Consider the following 19,919-nt stretch of genomic DNA (forward strand, 5'->3'; position numbering starts at 1 on the left):
TAGCACTGACTGGTTCAGTGACCATTAATGAAGTTTATACAATTTTGCCTATGTGTAGTCAAGATCACACTAAAAAATACAGTGAGAAATACACATACACTAGATAGCCTACATAGTGTATAGTGTAAGTGTGCAGTGTATAGTATATCATTTAAGACACAACTGTTTTGTTCAGTGGAGTGATGCTAGAATTTTAAGTAGACATTCGTAAAGAGAGTTACATTGTTTTCTTCAACTCATTGATTATAATTGTTTTTCAAAGATATTTGTGAAAAACTTGACACACCATCTTTTTATTTTCTTTTTTTTCCCCCTCACTCCATTCACTTTCCATACTCCAGAATTCGTACTTCTTTAAGCTATGGTTTGCCCATAACACTGATTTTGGCAACTTTGTGACTTTAGGGTGCTTTATTGTGTGGTGACAGTCCTTATAACACCCTTTTTTTATGATTTAATAAATGCACTTATATTTCCAAGTTTGCTTGAACTGTAAAACAGCGCCATCTGCTGAGAGGTACTGAGCTACACTCTCCTTTCGTCATAATCAATCGACCGAACAACAACAACCAAAAACAGAGAGCGTTTTGTAGACGGTAAGCCCTGCGTCCCAGTGTTCATACTATCCACCCTATCTGCCCTAAATAGTATTGAAAATTACTACTATCACATAGACTTAAAGATGGATGGATAGTATGCACATTGGGATGCAGGCATTTTTTATTTTTTTTTATTTTATTAACTACAACAAATAAAAAAATATATACAATTATATCAAGACATCCAAATAAAAAAATACATAAATAAAATAAAACAAATAAACGTGGGTTTACATTCTACATTACAAATATAAATATACAAATATACATTTTGGCAAGAATACAAAGAAAAGACAGCAACTAAATGCCAATAATCCAAAAGACAGCATATATGAGATCACTTTTCAATTAAATTCAGCTCTTTAGCAAATACAATTGTATCTTTACATTTTTTACTATCAGTAAACTGAAGAGAATCCATATATGAATGTACATCAGCCATCAAAACCTTCAAACAAGGTTTAGAATGATTTATTTTACTTTTATGGATATGAAACTTACCAAATGAAATCATAAGATTCAGCATAAAGTTAACAGATATACTTTTTGCCAACCCTCAGACCATATACAGAATTACCAAGTTAAGTTTGTCATAACTTAAATATATTGGGTTTCTGCTGTATGTATGTATATATATATATATATATATATGTGTGTGTGTGTGTGTGTGTGTGTGTATGTATGTATGTATATATATATATATATATATATATATGTGTGTGTGTGTGTGTGTGTGTGTGTGTGTGTGTATGTGTGTATATATATACATATACATATATATATATATATATATATATATATATATATATATGTACATATATAGTAGAAACTTAATTTCCTGTAGAGCTGCTTTGCAACGATTGTATCGTTAAAAAGCGCTATACAAAATAAATAAACTTGAATTGAATTGAATTGAACTTTTTGATTCAAAATAAAATAAAACATTTTTTTAATTCAAATCACAACTATATCCAGTTTTCTCTTGGACGTGGGAGATAAGTCTCCCCAAAACTTTTTTGAATGATTACATTCATAAAAAAGATGTACCAATTTTTCTGGTTTATCTGAACAAAATCAATATCCATGCATTTTGAGAAGAGTATAATTACTAACATAAATGTTATGAAGGATTTTCAGATGTAATTCCCTAAGTTTGTTAGAAATACAGAATCGATAAGGGAGCGACCAAGCTTTTTTTCCACATGATAGGCTTGTTTGAGATGAGCAAAATCTGCGCAGAACCGATCACCGGTGATCACCGCGAGATGCATGCCGGTTAGAAAAGTGTCCGAGTTACGTCCGCCTTGCTCTGATGTCATGCTGACGTGTGCCAAAAAACTCTCGCGACGGCGAGGCGGCTGTGTCGGATTGAGCAGTCGCGCGCAGTTGCTCTCCACCGACTGCATGATCAAAAGCATGATGGGAAACGACTGACTGACGACACAGCTGAATGCTCATTGGTTCAGACAACAGTGCTGCATTCTCTTCTAAAATGTTTTATTTTTTAAATCTGATTTCATGCTATTATGTATTTAAATTGTGCATGAATATTCCCAAACACAATAGTGCGATCTCTGTGTGAGATATGTGATTGTTGTCATAGTTTCTATAAAAATCTAAAATACATGTTTAGAATTAAAATAAAAATTAATGATAAATACGCCTTTTTTATGGAATTAAATAGCAAGCACTTTGAGTCTCTTGTTCATCATATTTATATTCATATAAAAGCAACAGAACTGAAATTATATCATGTTTATCAACAGCACAGCATATGAGTGAGAATAACGCGATATCTGCCTTTGATCTCGTTGTATCTGTTCTTCTTCGAGAGCTCAGAACTGTCCGTCTTGACTGCGCTTATTTCACTCCTCCCCTCACTGCAGCCGCCTACATTTCAGGCGAGGCGAGGCGAGGCACATCTCAAACAAGCCTATTATCTGTGATTGGGATGCAGGCGTGTGTTCTCCACCGTGACATTAAAGTACCGCGTGAGCCGTCTGCTCTCTCGCGGTACTTTGTCATACACGGAAGCGCTATCACTTTTACTTTCGAGTTTAATTTTTTTTATTGTTTTAACTTGCGTTTTGTTCCATTGAATTAATTTGCTTTTTTTCCCAAAATGAATTCTGTTGTTACATGGAAGTTGTGTGCTTTGGTCGTGCTTATTGGTAAGACATATTTTGTTACGATCTATTTTTCTTTGTCTCAGTTTTTGTGATTTTACGCTCAACAGACGTCCATGTGCTTTTTTTTTAAACTGATGCTGAAGACATGTTATAGTTTTAGATGTGCACGCCTGTGTCCAGCGCCCATGTTTCGGTTTAAAGCATTTTACCACACTTTTACTACAAAAAAAGTAGTTAATTTTCGTAAGTGTCAACCGCAGATTTAAAAAAAAAAATTTTTGGCTGGAAGTCAGGATTTGTTTTTTGGCGTGACATTACGCAACTGGCTGAATCGATACAATGAAATTGTCAGAAAACACTGACGTGTACCTATTATGAAAATTAACCATGATTTATTTATTTATTTTTTTAAATTGGGAAAGCAGATATATCTTTATTTATGTATTTATTTATTTAACAGTTATTTATTTATTTATTTATTTAACAGTTATTTATTTAAATAAATAACTGTTATAGTTAAAAATAAATAAAACATTTTTAGAGACTATCCCAGCGTCCCAATGTTCATATTATCCATTCTAAAGTCTATGTGATATTAGTAATTTTCAATACTATTTAGGGTGGATATTATGCACTTTGGGACGCAGGGTGTCTCGTTTGATGAATGTAATTAACGTTATTTCCCTGTTGTTTTTATCATAATTTTTTCGTAGACTTTGGAAACGTGATGTGATTTGATTTCTTATTTGACTGTAATAATGAAAGAAATATAAACGTTATATTCTTGTCAAAATGTTATATACTTAATATAAATACATCAATAATATGTCAGGTCAGGTGCAGACTGCTACCTGCATCTCTAAAGCAATCACAAACATCATCATGGTGCTTCTTGTCCCACTATCCCAGCTTGAATTATAATTAACTCTTAATTTCTTCTTCAGGTGTTTACGGTGTTGGTGTAAATGAAGTGTCAGTGACGGAGGGAGATTCAGTCACTCTACACACTGACGTTACAACAAACCAGCATGAAAAGATTAAATGGTTTTCCAATGACACTAGAATCGCTGAAATCAATGCCAATGTGAGATGTACAGATGTTCAGTGTAATGAAGGCGCTGAGAGATTCAGAGACCGACTGAAGCTGAATCATCAGACTGGATCTCTGACCATCATCAACACCAGAACCACAGACTCTGGACTTTATCATCTAGAGATCATCAACAGCGGCAGCTACAGTGAAAAGACCTTCAGTGTTACTGTTCATGGTGAGTCATTTCATGAATGTTTAAAACCAGGTTATATGTGATAATCACATCATTGTGGTTATTGTTGCAGTGACTGTTCTTTTATTTTTATTTTTTTTCTTTACCTGCGTCATTGAACCTGCATGATTTTAAACATATATATATATATATATTTTTTTAGTTGGTCATTCATTAGCTTTATCAGATGACAATTTTTCATCTTTTAATGCCTGATCATATTTTCTTATCTGTTTAAATGCACCTGTCATTAATTATTAGTTCTCCTAAGTTTGTGTTTTGCAAGTACAAAATATAGATAAATGTTACTTTTTTAGACAAACTCAAAGACCGAGCATGTGAAATCATTTTTCACTTATCTATCTTGTATTCTGATCAGCAGATCTGTTATTTTGATGTAGAGATGTAAAGATGCTTCAGCAGCTGTTGGTTTGTGTTTCAGGTGTTTCTGCTGCTGAACGAGATGAAATGAAGGGAACGTCAATGAAGGAGGGAGAATCTGGTATAGTAAATATAGTATATCCTGGTATAGTTAAAAAGAATAAAAAGTTAGTTACTTATGAAAATGTTAAGGATTACAAAGGGGGTTACATCTGATATTTTTTTTATTTTTCACACACACTCCCACATACAGATTGAATTGATTTATTTCATAAATTGCAGTGAGTGATCTAAAATATGAAACACCAATGTTTCAGGAGTTTATAATATGCTTATTTGATAACTTTTATTTCCTATATGGGTTTATGTAAATGCTTTATTTTAAGATTAATTGTTTTTTTAAAGGCATTGTTAGATTCCAGTGTTTCCTGTCATAGCTATGCAAAGATTTGATTTCAAAAACAGTATCAGCTATTAAACTATTATGATTTTAAATATGTATTTAATCTCAGAATGATCTCAAAGTAAGTCTGATTTTGTGGAGGCTGTGCTTCAAAGGGGACCTCGGATGCCCATTTTCCACAAGTTGCTATGATTATTTAGGGTCTTCTTGAAATGGTCCCAGTGGTCGCGTAAAACAACACCATTTTTACCTTGTCAAAAACAGCTCTGTTCACAGCGATTCGTTTCGGTGCATATATCTTTACATGATAATGAGCACTGCTCACCCCGCCCCTCTCTTCCATGGAAGAGCAAAGGCGATTCGCAAATAATCATTAAAAAAATATATAAAGTGAGACTTACTACTTCTGGAAGTGCAGCTGGATCATGAACAATGTGTACTGATCCATCCTTGAGTTTTAACTTTTTAACAAAACTTGCCTTGAATTGACACAAGGGTGCAACTGCACATTTTCCGTGGGGTATGCAAGATTGGTGTCGGCGCCCCTCTGCATTCTTTTAGCCCAGTGATCCTCAAATCTGGCTCGCAAGATCCACTTTCCTGCATAGTTTAGCCCTCCAACCCTGATCAAACTCCTCTACCTGTGATTTTCTAATGATCCTGAAGACACTGATTAGCATGCTCAGGTGAGTTTGGTCAGGGTTGGAGCTAAACTCTGCCGGAAAGTGGATCTTGCAAGCCAGATTTGAGTATCCCTGTAGTAGCCTCTAACACCAACTCGCGTAGAAAACTTTCTGCAAGTCAATGACCAAAAGCCCATTACTAGCTTGTGCACGGAAGGATACAAACTCGTTCGGAGTGTAAAAAGTGACAAAGGTTTGAACCCCCTTCTCCCTTTTTTTAATACCATAGGGAAAAAAGTGAAAAGTTAACACGAGAAAGAAAAGTGTCACATAACATCCCCTTTAACCCCAGATAGTAGAACACATTTTTTTTTTTATTCATTTTTATTTTCAAACACATGTAATTGCTCACTTTTTAGTTAGGTCATTTTAAATATATAATTTGCCTCAAAATTATTAATATTTTTGCACATTTTTATATAATGAAATTTATTTTAAAGAACATCTGCTTTTTTTTTTTTTCTTTCTTTTCATTTTTACATAAAGAATTCATGGAAAATTTGCCATGCTAAGTGGAAGATTTCTGCCAAGATTTCACTTGGTAGAAAAACAAATACTATTAAACTGAATGGCATGATTCCCACGATGGCCACTAAATGGCAGAAGAGGATCATTTATTGTCTCCTTTACCACTTCCACTCTGTAATATAGTTGTTTTCACATGATTTGCTAATGGATTTATATTTAGACATTGTAAAATCACTAACATTTAAAAATCTACTTTTTGTCAAATTCCAGCATTGTTTTGTATTCAAGTATGAAGTAGCAAGAGTTTTCAACTCATTGAATTTACTTGAACTACACCGATGGCCTATTTTGAATTTACAACCGCAATTTTCAGTGAAAAGTAGCCAGTTTGTATCCTTGTTTACAATCTTCTCAGTTTCTCTCAAATGTAAATCAAATGCCCATTCACAAACATGTTCTTAAGTTTTTAATAAATACGTTTTTGAACTCTTTAAAATGCTAAAAACCGTTGAATAAAAGTGTTGCCTTGATTATTTTTAATAACTAAGCTTTTGATTATTTATAACGTTTAATTAAAGATTTTCACAGAATGATTTTGGCAAAATGGCGCCCCCCTATGTGTGGCGCCCCTATGCACTGCATACAAGGCATACCCCTTTTTGAGGGTATCTGTACAGATACCTGGCATAAAAAGACATAAAATTAGACCTCTTTCTCAGCTCACAGGGCTGTTTTAACCTCTGTTTCTAAAAAAAAAAACAATACCTACCAGGTGAGACTATTTAGTTAAATCCGTATCATACAACTGATGATCAAAGTAGAAAGATGTAGAGAGATCTTGTTAAATACTGAATGGATTATCATTCACTGTCTAGTAAAAATTAGTCTGTCTTTGTCTGTTCCAGATTCAGGTCTGTCTCCAGCTGCTGTGGCAGGAATATGTGCTGCTGTGCTGTTGTTCGCGGTTGCAGCTGCTGTTGGTGTGATTTACTATTGCAAGCATTATCAAGCAGGGCAATATAGTGAGTATTACATACAGATGATTTAGCAAGATGGACATATGTGAGTCTTTGTGTGAAAATAACCTTAAAAGATGTGAACATTTGTGTTTTTACTGTAGTTAACCAAAGTAATGTGTGTTTAATTGCAGGAACAGGACCCAGGACTCAGCGCAGTGATCAGGTAAGATGCTGTGTGCGCTTGATCTATCTGTCTGCAAAAAACAGTGAATTTACAACAGATTCTCAGTGCTCTGGTACTGTTTCATCTGTACGTTTATTAGTTTTTGTCTTTAAATGTCTATACAGTTTTCTTTTTTTAATAAGTTACTTTAGTAAGTTAAAGTAAAATTGAGAAATGTTGCCCCAAACTACCTGAGAGATATATATATATATATTTATTTTTGTATTCTGTTTTAGTAACATTTATTTATTTTTTTTATTTAAAAAAAAAAAATGGTTTTAGTTTAGCTGTAATTACCCTGGTCAGGTTTGAGTGTAACCTGAATGAACATGTGAATGGTTTTCTTTTCTTATCCTTTATTAACAAACACCCTACATTTAAGGCCCTTTTGTTAATAGTTTATGAAAAAGATTTTTATAAAATCCAGGTCTCTTGTACTTTTGTATTGTTTAACTTAAACGTCAATCTTGTTCATTTCTTTTGAATTTTTTTTTTTTTTTTTAAAGGAGTTTTGTGCTACATACAGCTCTGTTAATCCTGATGACAATGGATCGGAGCCTGCTGCTAATGCGAATGGCAGTGAGACATCAGTTTGATTTTAAGATGTCAAGTTCAGTTTTAGAGGAGCTGAAGTGATCCAGACAGAAACGATGAGTGATCTTATAACTGTATTTATACAAATACCCTGCCAAGACGAGCACACAGCTGCACACTGCAATACGTGAAAGCTTTTCAGAGAAGATGTGCGAAAATGCAGCTGTCAGTCAAACAACATTCAGGCACTGGGTTGAGTTTAATGTAGGTGTCATTACTCGTATTGTTGCAGTTACTGTAAAAGACTTGCATGTTTCCAGTGTGTATCGCTTTTTAAAACTTTAATTTTATTCATGAGCAGCATAGCTTTTTATTTGCTCAGCAGCTACTAAAGTATCAAACTAGCATTAACCAGTTTTCAAATTCATTAATTTGTTTTAATTTATACTTTCCTGAGAGAACAATCGTTTCACAGCTGTAAACTGGACACTAACACTATATGGGCTGTTTTAAATGTTACTCTGGTGTTAAGCTTAAAAAAAGAGAAAAAAAGTTAGTTTATATGATAAAAATGTGACAACCCATTTTTAAAAGTCATTTTTATTCCTTTTTTTTTATTTTATGTTGGTCCAAATATCTTCATAGAGTTAGTAACTGTAGCATTCAGTATTTTTACTTGAATTGATGATTAAACACGATCATTTATGAGCTGCTAAATATCTAACTTATTATTTTTTTTTTGCATTGTATTCTGAAGAGGGAGATGCTTTTGTTTGAATAAACCCTTGTAAGAGATATTTAGATGGGGATTTACTTGAACATAAAATATTTATTAAATAAAATTAAATAATATTTCATCAATAAATACTGAAGAATTTTAATTATAGATGCAGACACTTTATTGCCTTAAGTATTTGTTTACAGCTTGCACAAAACAGAATGGAGAGGTGTGTGTGGTGTTTTTTTTTTTTTTTTTTTTTTAAATCACTTGCCAGATTTTTTTTTATTTTTTTACCCTGACATAAATCACTAAGAGCTGTAGATGTTTTACTTGGCTTGGTTTAATTGATTAAGTGTTTCTATTTAAATTGTTACAAGACAAAAACGATTGAAGTGACTTAGTTGAACCCATACAAAATACTATTTTCTGTAAGAATAAAGAAACTTTGTATTTTCATGTGATGAAAACATCTGTGAGTCTGTATTTGACCAAATTATTTTTGAGCTTGATATGAGGAATAAATGTGAAATGGACCATTAAGTCATGATTTGAGTTATCATTGTCTCTGTACTTCCTAGTGTGAATTTAACACTCTGATTTTATTTTTTATATGTACTAGAGAATTTATATATATTTTTTAAAAGGGATACTGTGACGCTGTCACAAAAAATAAAAACAAAGGCATCAAATAAATAAATTCTGAAAAACCTTTTACACTTGTTTTTTTTTATGTGATAAATATTGTATGACTCAAGCCAAACCCCTAATTTTAAAGATGCCACTCACATCGAAACATCGATTAGAAAATGATCATTTTTATTATTTACTTGTTTGCAGGCTTCTTAAATTGAAAATGTCACAAGTCTGTTTTCTAAATAAAATTTGATGAGCATGCTCATCTTTATGTAATAAAACTTTGAATTATGTCAGTTATCTTCATTTGAGTGGCACTAATATTTGGATTCAGCCTCTGTGAAGATTTTAGATGACCCCAACACATGTGAAGAGACTGCAAGGTCTTCACTGAATCAACAAAACTGCAAAATCATCCTTGTATTAATCTTCATGATCACAATATGTAATCATTGCCTTAACATGTTTCTGCTTAACTGAATACATGTTAACTAACCAGACTTATCTTAGAATTTGACTTTTTTTCTGAATTTTACTATTTCTGCCATATGGACATGCCATTAGGGTTGCAAAATTCCAAGAATTTTCAAGACTGGGAACTTTCCATGGGAATTAACGGGAATTAATGGGAATAAACTGGAAATTTGCTAAATTGCAGGAACTAGGAACATAAATGTAGTTGAGAACAAAACCTTGCAGCATAATCTTGGTTAAAACAACCAGATTTAATGCAATTTCAGTTTAATTTCTACTGTACACATTGCTCAATCGCACACTGCTTACTGCGGGCTATCGAGGCAACGCCCCCTACATGCACTGTGCTTTCCTCCTTAACATGCACAGATCATTTCTTAAATCCTGCACACAAAATATCAAAATGTCCATCTTGGTAAGTATTCATATAAATTACATGAATATTACAAAAAAATAAAATAAAAACTTCCTTGTGCTGTGTGTAATATACTGTTCAGCTAAATTAGGCTATACCATAGTTAAAACAAATACACTGACTGAACAAACATTTAGGTGAGATAATAAAACAAAAGTCTAAAATGACCCCCCACACACACAATCCTCTCTAGTCACCTAAGAGGGGGATTCCCCTCCATTTTCTCTGAAGCCGCACTTTCTGCATTTGAGCCCAAAGACTACATCTAAGTTTTGATATTCTAAATATATTTGATCTATGGGATTCACGTTTAACTAGTAAATACCAAAAAGTGTTTATACAGTAGCTAGACAGTTTATGAGGTAGGCTGTGTGCTATATAGCTCAAGCTGTGATGCTCCTTCTGCTAGCAAGTTTTCTGTTATCATACAGAAGCGCAGTACTGGTCAAAAGTTTGGACACATTACTATTTTTAATGTTTTTAAACATTGCATATCTTTTGCTCATCAAGCCTTCATTTGTTTGATAAAAAAAAAAAAAAAAAAACAGTGATATTGTGCAGTATTGCCGGTATTACAATTTAAAATAATGGTTTTCTGTTGTAATATACTTTAAAATATAATGTATTTCTGTGATGCAAAGCTACAGTCTTCAGTGTCACTTGATTCTTCAGACATCATTCTAATATGCTTATTGTCAATTTTGGAAACAGTTGTGCTGCTTAATATATTATTATTATTATTATTATTATTACTTGTGATTCTTTTTTTCAGGATTCTTTGATGAATAAAGAGTTAAAAAAAAAAAAAGACATTTATTTAGAAATCCTTTTTTAACAATACACTACCATTCAAAAGTTTGGGGTCAGTATCTTTTCTCTTTTTTTGAAATAAATTAATACTTTTATTCAACAAGGATGTGTTAAATTAATTTTAAAAAAGTAGTAGCAAAGACTTATATTGTTAGAAAATATTTCTGTTTTGAATAAACTGTTCATAAGTTTTTATTCATCAATAAATCCTGAAAAAAGCATCACAGATTCCCCCCCAAAAATGTCATTTTTAAAATTTGTATTAGTTTGCATGCAAGTCACCTTTCACCTTTATTTATATAGCGCTTTTAACAATACAGATTGCGTCAAAGCACTTAACAGTATCAAATTAGAGGATAGAGTGTCAGTAATGTCTAATGATAAGATTAAATACTCAATTTTCAATTTTCAGTTAAAGGCATTTCATTATTGAATTCAGAGATGTCATTGTCTAGCTCAGTTTAGTTTAAATATTATCTGTGCAATCAAATCGGCGATAATCGCTAGAAATTAAGTGCAAGTGAGTCTAAGATCAAAAAAAAAATATATTTATGTTTGTATATGATACAGTTTTATAAATTTCCAATTAATTCCCATAAATTCCCTTAAATTCCCCAAAATTCCCGCAAATTCCCATAAATTCCTGGTAAGTTTCAAATTTGGAATATTTCCAAAGTTCCCCAGACGAAGCTCCCATGGAAAGTTCCCGGAAAACTTCCGGAAATTTACCGGAAATCTTCCGCCCCTTTGCAACCCTACATTCCATTAACAGTCATTTCTAACTGATCTCTAAAGAGAAACTTGCTTTGAAGCTATGTATTGTGATTTTGCTTCAACACCTGTCAACTATGTATATATTAGCTGAACATTCCCTTAAATAAATCTGAAGTCCACTGCATCCTATCTGTGCCACAAATTTGAAATCGCATATGCATAACTAGCTTGTTTGACAATCTTGACCATTCTTTAGGAACATTTATGGAGTGTCCTGTATGCATTATAACTCATAAAAAGAAATTCTAATAATAAAAGTTTGACATGTTGTTTTAACCACAGCAGTTGCTGCTCAAATTAAATTAAGCCACAAATTAAACAATATAAAAATGCGTATACACACGCGTTGCTAAGAAACAAAGTAAACTATTATTAAATCATTAGTTATTTACTGCACTGACAATTGTCATCAGAAACGAGTTCTATTGAAACTAATGTAAAATATATGGGCGTGGTATAGTGACGCGACATGAAAAACGTATTAAAACTTAAATGATACATTGGAAGGAACTGTGGCAGAGGAAACAACAGCCCAATAATGATACAAACATATACAAATAACATGAAAAACGTTGAATCTGTCGACTAACATCTGCTGGAAAGCCAAGTTAAACTATGCGCGTACACACACATGTCCACCACAGATAAGCGTGATCCCACCGGCACTGATAAAACACCGGTGTACCGACAAAACATGCTACCTATCAGATTGTGCTACCAATAATATATTTGCATTGTTTTAAGGGTAAGTTTAGGGTAAGGGTAGGTGTGGACGGGTAGGTTTAGGGTAGGGGTAGGTATTAAAAAAAGCCTCAAACCACATGAATAAGATGCTGGTAACACAATCTGATAGGTAGCATTTTTCGCTATCGATTTGTGCTACCGTATTTGTATTTTTTTTTTAAGACGAACAGCGGTGAAAATGAATTCTGCCGTTTTGTGGAAGTTGGTGGATGTTTTGGTCGTGCTTGGTAAGACATGCATTTGTAACGATCTCATTTTCCCTGTATCAGTTTGCAGTGGTTGTATCAGTTCTATCAATTTTAAGCTTGCTGACAGGATACTGACTGGTGGGAGTCTATGGCAGCCTCATGAATATGAAAATGCTCATTTGTAGTACTAGTAATGAATAGTAATTTGAGGTTGTTGTTGTGGATAGCGTCTTTAAAACAGCTCTATTCATTTATACTGTTATCAGCACATGTTGAAGTAGATTCGTATCTTGTCTCCGAGATAATATGCGCTGTTAATGCAGCGTTAGAAAACTCCCTCAGTTTTTTTACTTTCACTTTCTGTATGACTGACGTTCACCGGCATAACTATTGCGCAAAGTTTGCACGTTGCTTGTGTGATATCCACTGGCTCGCCTTCTACTGTATAAACTACATGAAAGATGAATCAATTCGGTATGCCGCACTGTCTGAAACACGTCTCTGTGTTTGTGCGCGCTTCGGGTGTGTGCGAGTAACTTACAGCGCTCAAGTAACGAGCATTAGTCTTGTGAACTTCGTGACAGAACCCTTGTGATAGGCCTAGAGCTGATTTATCAAACCAGATGCCTTAGTAAAGCTAGGGAAATTACATTTGATCATATGCACCCATTGCATGATGACTTTTAATATTTAAGATGTCAATCTTTAAGATTTAAGATGCCAATGTTTCTTAAAAATAGAGGGAAAAATTCTTATTACCACAGGCAGTGAAATGCCTTTTTATTTTTATTTTACTGTGGAGGCCTCAGGAATAAGTTTAAGGAATAGATTTTTTTTTTTCTTATCTTCTGCTTTTGTTTCTATATCGTATTGTTTTCTTTGTGAAACACAAGTTGAAACGTCTAGTATTATAGTCATGAATGGGTTCAGTGTTTTATCGAAATCTTAGGACATCTTCACACCTGGCTCATTTGGAGTATTTGTTTCAGAACCTAGCACATTTTTTCTCCCTTAGTTCAGTTCATTTTGGCATATATGTACACAACGTGAGCGCTGATCCACAGCAGAGAGATCACCTGAATTAAATCAAATGTGGAGCAATATGGTTGTGGTGAGAAAGCAACCCAACCCAACAGACCAACAAACCAAGCTACATCATAATTCATAATAGGAAATGTGGTGCCTAAAAAGCAGTGGGTAAACATTAGTTATTGCAAACCAGTTTGATGAATAATGCTATGTGGAACATAAATAGGTGCATTCTGACCAATGAAAGGACAGTTCTGCTCACATGTAGCTTGTATAAACACATTTTGGTATGCTTTGAAATGCTGCCATGAAAGCGAACCAAACCAGGAAGAAAATGAAACATTTAAGTTTCAGAACTAAAACAAATGATCTAGATGAAACAAATGATTGACTTTCCTGCCTCTGATAGATTCATTAAGGGCACAGACTGCTACCTGATTGGTTCATATTTTTAAGGCCCACACATCGTGTTTGTGGTGCTTTGTTGTTGTATATTCTTTTCCTCACTATCCCAGATTGATTTATGATTAACTGCTAATTTCTTCTGCAGGTGTTTACTGTGATGGTACAGATGAAGTGTCAGTGATGGAGGGAGATTCAGTCACTCTACACACTGGTGTTAAAGCAGACCAGCATGAAAAGATTAAATGGTTCTTTAATGACACTCGAATCGCTGAAATCAATGGCATTATGAGATATATCTGTACGGATGATCAGTGTAATGAGAGATTCAGAGACAGATTGAAGCTGGATCATCAGACTGGATCTCTGACCATCACAAACACCAGAACCACAGACTCTGGACTTTATCATCTAGAGATCATCAACATTGGTCATGAGAGTGAAAAGACCTTCAGTGTTACTGTTCATGGTGAGTCATTAATGAATATTAAAAGCAGGTAATATGTTTAATCACATCATTGTATTTATTATGTGACATTAGGGCTGTTTTCCACTTTATCTGCATCATTAATTGAAACAGAATGATTTAAAAGTAATATATTTCAGTCAGTGATCCATACATTTTTAGTTTTATTCTGGCATCAGTTAATTTTCTTATGATTTGTTTAAATGCATTTTGGTTCTCCAGGATATATTTATAAGCACAAAATGTGGACAAATTATGCATTTTGATAGTTTTACTTGTATTATGATCAGCAAATCAGTTATTTTGATAGAGTTTTCTCTCCAGAAAAATGCTTCAGTAGCTGTTGGTTTGTGTTTCAGGTGTTTCTGCTGCTGCTGCACTAAATGCAACGAAGAGAAAGTCAGTGAAGGAGGGAGAATCTGTCACTTTAGAGCTTCCTGAAGAAAGAAAACCAAATGATCTGATGACATGGTATTTTAATGACACTCTCATCGCTGAAATCAGTGGAGATCAGAGTAAGATTTGTTCAGATGTTCAGTGTGATGAGAGATTCAGAGACAGAGTGAAGCTGGATCATCAGACTGGATCTCTGACCATCATGAACACCAGAACCACAGACTCTGGACTTTATCAACTACAGATCAACGGCAGCATTAGGATAATATTAGCTGCATTAACTGTCAATGGTGAGTATAATTTAGTGACATCATCAAAGTGACAGCTTTCACACTAAATACCAGAGTGTTAACAAACACATGTAGTTCACAAGACTAATGCTATTTAAATGCTATATGAATAAAAGCATAAAATTATGCCATTTTACTGTGAACGCTGCTGTTTACTCTTGAGTTCTCAGTGCTGTAATGCCATTTTAGCTGCTGTTCTTAGAAACACCAGAAGGTGCCAATTATTAGTTAAATCATTGTCATACAACTGATGACCAAAGCGAACAAATGAAAATGCAAGTTCAAGATTGTTAAATACTTCTCATTCATTCTGTCTTTAGTTGTCGCTGATTCAGGCCTGTCTCCAGCTGCTGTAGCAGGAATTGTTGTTGTGATGCTCATTGCTGCTGCTGCTGTGATTTACTATTGCAGACACAGAGCAAGAAGGAAAGGTGAGCATCACAAACAGCTGGTTTTACAAGATGGAAATACGATAATTATTGTGTGAAAATAATTTTTAAAAGATGTGAAAAATTACACAGTTGAGATCAAAAGTATACATCCCCTTTGCAGAATCTGCAAAATGTTAATTATTTTACCAAAATAAGAGGGATCATACAAAATGCATGTTATTGTTTATTTAGTACTGACCTGAAAAAGATATTTCACATAAAATATGTTTACATATACTGTAGTCCACAAGAGAAAATAATAGTTGAATTTATGAAAATGACCCCATTCAAAAGTTTACATTCCCTTGATTCTTAATACTGTGTTGTTACCTGAATGATCCACAGCTGTGTTTTTTGTTTAGTGATAGTTGTTCATGAGTCCCTTGTTTGCCCTGGACAGTTAAACTGCCTGCTGTTCTTTAGAAAAATCCTTCAGGTCCCACAAATTCTTTGGTTTTCCAGCATTTTGTGTATTTGAACCCTTTCCAACAATGACTGTATGATTTTGAGATCCATCTTTTCACACTGAGGACAACAGAGGGACACGTATGCAACTATCACAGAAGGTTCAAACGCTCACTGATGCTCCAGAAGGAAAAACCATGCATTAAGAGCCGGGGTGAAAACTTTTTGTATTTGAAGATCAAGGTAAATTTAACTTATTTTGTCTTCTGGGAAACATGTAAGTATCTTCTGTAGCCTCTGAAGGGCTGTACTAAATGAAAAAGAAAAAAGATATTTACGCAAAATAAGAAAAATCCCGGCTCTTAATGCATCGTTTTTCCTTCTGGAGCATCAGTGAGCGCTTGAACCTTCTCTAAGAAGGTTTCAAATTCTTTAAACCACAGAATTTGTGGGACCTGAAGGATTTTTCTGAGGAACAGCAGGCAGTTTAACTGTTCAGGACAAACAAAGGACTCATGAACAACTATCACTAAACAAAAAACACAGCTGTGGATCATTCAGGGAAAAACATAGTATTAAGAATAAAGGGAATGTAAACTTTTGAACGGGGTCATTTTCATAAATTCAACTATTATTTTCTCTTGTGGACTACAGTATATGTAAACATCTTTTATGTGAAATATCTTTTCAGGTCAGTACTAAATAAACAATAACATGCATTTTGTATGATCCCTCTTATTTTGGTAAAATAATTAACATTTTGCAGATTCAAAGTAAAAAGTAATCAGCATTCATAATTATGTAATATTTTTCAAACAGGAATCGACATCCAGTGCAGTCATGTTCAGGTGAGGAACTAAAATATAATTTTCACCTCATTACAGTTCTAACACCATGTCTACACCGGACACGAGCTACATGGTGTGGTGTGACAAAATATTAAAGAACCCATTATAATTAGTGATGCTGTCTACACTGGATGTGGCACGACAAATCCCGACAGTAAACTGCTACTGTGTCGTTCTACTTATGACGTGTTGAAACGAGGTTCAAATGATTTGCAATGGTTGTTTTGTCGCGTCTAGTGTAGATAGACTTTAGCTGTTGCATCCGGTGTAGACACCCAGAAAATGTTGCCTATGTTTGGTTTCAGTTGTTCCTACCATACATTTTTTTTTATTTAAAGGGGTGGTTTACTGCGATTTCACTTTTTTGATTTTAAATAGTGTGTAATGTTGCTGTTGGTGCATGAACAGTATCTGCAAAGTTGCTGCGCTGGAAGTTCAACGTAAGCGGAACTTTTTAAGTCTTTTAAAAATCAGGAAGTTTAATGCCTACAAAAACGACTCATACGGGACTACAACGAGATACTTCCCGGGTTGCATACGAAATAAACCCATCAACCCCTCCCTCCGGAACATGCAAGAAAAGGGGGCAAGGCCATGTTCTGCGGCTTTGTCGAAGAGGAAGCGTTATAGTGGAGAGTCGTAGCCATGCCGTCGAAACAGAGTTATTTTCACCCAGCTGTCAGGTCTTCTGTGTTCGGGCTTCCTACGGATGCTGTAGTTCGTCAACAATGGTTAAAATTTATGTTTGATTATGTTCCTGACAATTACAATCCTAATTTAGATCTCTGTGCTGCGCATTTTACGGAAGACAGCTTCCAGAATCTACATGAGTTCAATGCCGGATTCACACAGAAACTATTACTAAAACATGGAGCAGTTACAACTTTAAAAACAGAGGCACTTTGTTGGGCCACAACCTGTAAGTAAGATTTCATAATTTTAAATGTATTTGCATGTATAATTTCAGACGTAATGTTTTAGTTTTATCAAGGACGTAAACAAATACCAACGCTGGCTTTAGTAGCCAGTTAGTTAAATGATGTTTTGTGTGTCTTTGACAAACGCGTACAAACATTTTGGACCCGAATTTGTAATTATGTACTAATTTTGTAAATGTATTTTCCATGTATACTTTATGATGTAATTTTTCGATTTGATCAAGAACGTAAACACAAGCCAACACTGTTTGGTTATAGTAGCCAGTTAGTTCGATGCTATTTTGTGTGTATAAGACAAATGTGTACGAACTTCAGAAAATGATATGTAATCACAACAACAAACTTCCATTCAGAAACGTTTTGTAAGAGCCGTGCTTGCGGAAGTTCTGCTTGACTTTCTTCATTAGCGCTTTCTGGGTCTGGTTCTGGCTCAAACTGATACAGCAATATTGACACCATTATTTACATTTGACCGCTGCACATGCAGCTGTCGCCCGTGAAGGTGATGGGCGTGAAGTTTCCGGACAACGTGCAGTATGCAGTTTAGCCAATCACAACACACCGGCCCAACTAACCAATCTGAGCCCATCGCCTGTTTCTGAGGGAGTGGTTTCAGAGAATCAGGAAGTCAACCGGTCGTTCAAATGACAGAGAAGAAAGCGGCTTACAATAAAGGTGAAATATATGAAAAATAAGGCGTTTTTTAACAAACGAAACATGAAGACATGTTATATTGCACCCCATAAACACAATCAAGCAAAGAAAAAAATCAGTAAACCACCCCTTTAAGACAAAAGTTTCTGGTGAATCATGATTTAGGTAAAGAAAGCCACAATATGTTCTGCAAACATCAGAAAAAACAGCTCCTCACCAAGTATGTTTGTGTAAGTGAAGCATTAGTCCGGTTCATTCTTTAACTTTCTGTGAATCCATGTTTTATTACAGGTGAATAGATACTCACCCCCTAATCAGAATGCAACTCAATTTTAACTGCGTATGCTGTAAGTGGGAATCCACAGTCACATTAATAATTAGACATTAATAACAATGGATCTGTGCAGCATTAAAGGTAAATGTTCAGTCTTTCACATCATCTGTCCATTACAGATATTTTCTCCATTTCTGTCTCTCTTAGTTCTGTTCCTGAAGCATGTTCAGCTGGGCTGTAATTGTTCAGTGTGATTATATATCATGTAATTATTGTGTTCTCTATGTGTTTGTATAATAGTGCCATTGCCGGTGAGACTGGGATTTGCATCCAAAACCAGTGGACAGCACACCGTTTCCTGTTATCCGCTGCCTGCAGTTAAACATTTACACATTACAGTTTGTATATACATATTTGACTCCAGCTTGTAAGCTTATGGTTTTCTTGGTTCTTGGTTTATTTAATTGCACTTTATCTGTTTGTGTCTTTAGATTTCTGTTACAATATGTATCTTGAAAGGCGGTTTTCTTAAAATTAGCCTTTTTTCCACTTCTGCAGCACTTTTACCAAACTTTACAGTTTCACTTCTATCTTTGTTCTCAATTAATTTTTTTTAATTAATTTTTTTTTATTTATAACATTTTATTGCAAAAAAAATGCCCCCTCTGTTGTCTGTTGACAGTTTTTATTACTTACAGTGTGATTAAAAACAGAACTAAATCCCCCTAAAATCTCTATGACTGTACTGTCAACAAAATAAATAATTATTCCGATCTCTGTGCATACTCAGTGGGATTAAGTTTAATTTGCATGTGTATTATTTCAGAAAACCTGTAATTCAAAACTGTACTGTAGTAGTCTTACTGTACTATTATTTAATCTTCTGAGGAAGTATGGTGATGTGGTCATTAACATTATTACCGTGTTCACCTGTAGCCTTAAGTAAATAAATATATATATATATTGTGGCGGGGGTGAAGAATCACACACGACAAGAGGACTCAAAAAGTTAAGAAAACCCCGGAGGGTGGATTTTATTTGTGACGTGCTGTAAGTGTGTAGTGTGGACGGCTCCCAGCCCGGTGTCGGATGAGTCCGTCTGTATCAGGAAGGGGCAGCCGAAGTCAGGGGCCTGCAGGATAGGTTCAGAAGTGAGTGCCGCCTTCACTCGCTGGAACGCTTGGTCTGCCTCGAGACTCCAGGGTGTCTTCTCTGGCTGCCCCTTCCGGATTAGGTCTGTCAGGGGAGCAGCTAAGGAGGAGAAGTTAGGGATAAAACAGCGGTAATACCCTGCCAACCCCAAAAAGGCCCGTACCTGTGTCTTGGTGGTGGGTCGCGGTGTAGAGAGGATGGCCACCACCTTCTTCTCTTGAGGTCTGACTA

At 34.7% G+C, this 19,919-nt stretch overlaps 2 protein-coding genes across 4 annotated transcripts; both read left to right on the top strand.

The window, feature by feature from the left end:
• The first annotated feature begins 2,585 nt into the window (after positions 1–2,585).
• Positions 2,586–9,055, top strand: LOC131529734 (uncharacterized). The gene is made up of 6 exons (XM_058759601.1): positions 2,586–2,770; positions 3,673–3,996; positions 4,436–4,495; positions 6,834–6,950; positions 7,079–7,110; positions 7,617–9,055. The coding sequence occupies exons 1-6, from the start codon at positions 2,722–2,724 to the stop codon at positions 7,704–7,706; spliced, it is 672 nt and encodes a 223-aa protein (XP_058615584.1). The 5' UTR covers positions 2,586–2,721; the 3' UTR covers positions 7,707–9,055.
• Positions 9,056–12,002: 2,947 nt separating this feature from the next.
• On the top strand, positions 12,003–19,533 carry LOC131529730 (uncharacterized). Of its 3 annotated transcripts, none has more exons than XR_009268195.1 (7): positions 12,003–12,442; positions 13,983–14,303; positions 14,660–14,986; positions 15,307–15,417; positions 16,642–16,670; positions 18,554–18,677; positions 18,837–19,533. XR_009268195.1 is itself a non-coding variant. In XM_058759593.1 (7 exons), the coding sequence occupies exons 1-6, from the start codon at positions 12,394–12,396 to the stop codon at positions 18,596–18,598; spliced, it is 882 nt and encodes a 293-aa protein (XP_058615576.1). In that variant the 5' UTR covers positions 12,003–12,393; the 3' UTR covers positions 18,599–18,609; positions 18,837–19,533. The 3 variants fall into 3 exon arrangements, 2 of the variants coding, with proteins under 2 accessions (XP_058615576.1, XP_058615577.1); XM_058759593.1 differs by having other exon boundaries at positions 18,554–18,609; XM_058759594.1 differs by lacking the exon at positions 18,554–18,677 and having other exon boundaries at positions 18,837–19,532.
• The last annotated feature ends 386 nt before the right edge of the window (positions 19,534–19,919 follow it).

Source organism: Onychostoma macrolepis, chromosome 22 (genome assembly GCF_012432095.1).
Source record: "Onychostoma macrolepis isolate SWU-2019 chromosome 22, ASM1243209v1, whole genome shotgun sequence".
NCBI classification, from domain to species: Eukaryota; Metazoa; Chordata; class Actinopteri; order Cypriniformes; family Cyprinidae; genus Onychostoma; species Onychostoma macrolepis.

Excerpts from the sequence above, each read along its gene's own strand:
- LOC131529734 (XM_058759601.1), top strand. The coding sequence starts at position 2,722 with ATGAATTCTGTTGTTACATGGAAGTTGTGTGCTTTGGTCGTGCTTATT. Across the intron at positions 4,496-6,833 it reads AATGAAGGAGGGAGAATCTG|ATTCAGGTCTGTCTCCAGCT; the intron begins GTATAGTAAATA and ends TGTCTGTTCCAG. Across the intron at positions 7,111-7,616 it reads GGACTCAGCGCAGTGATCAG|GAGTTTTGTGCTACATACAG; the intron begins GTAAGATGCTGT and ends TTTTTTTTAAAG.
- LOC131529730 (XM_058759593.1), top strand. The coding sequence starts at position 12,394 with ATGAATTCTGCCGTTTTGTGGAAGTTGGTGGATGTTTTGGTCGTGCTT. Across the intron at positions 15,418-16,641 it reads ACACAGAGCAAGAAGGAAAG|GAATCGACATCCAGTGCAGT; the intron begins GTGAGCATCACA and ends TTTTTCAAACAG. Across the intron at positions 16,671-18,553 it reads TCCAGTGCAGTCATGTTCAG|GTGAATAGATACTCACCCCC; the intron begins GTGAGGAACTAA and ends GTTTTATTACAG.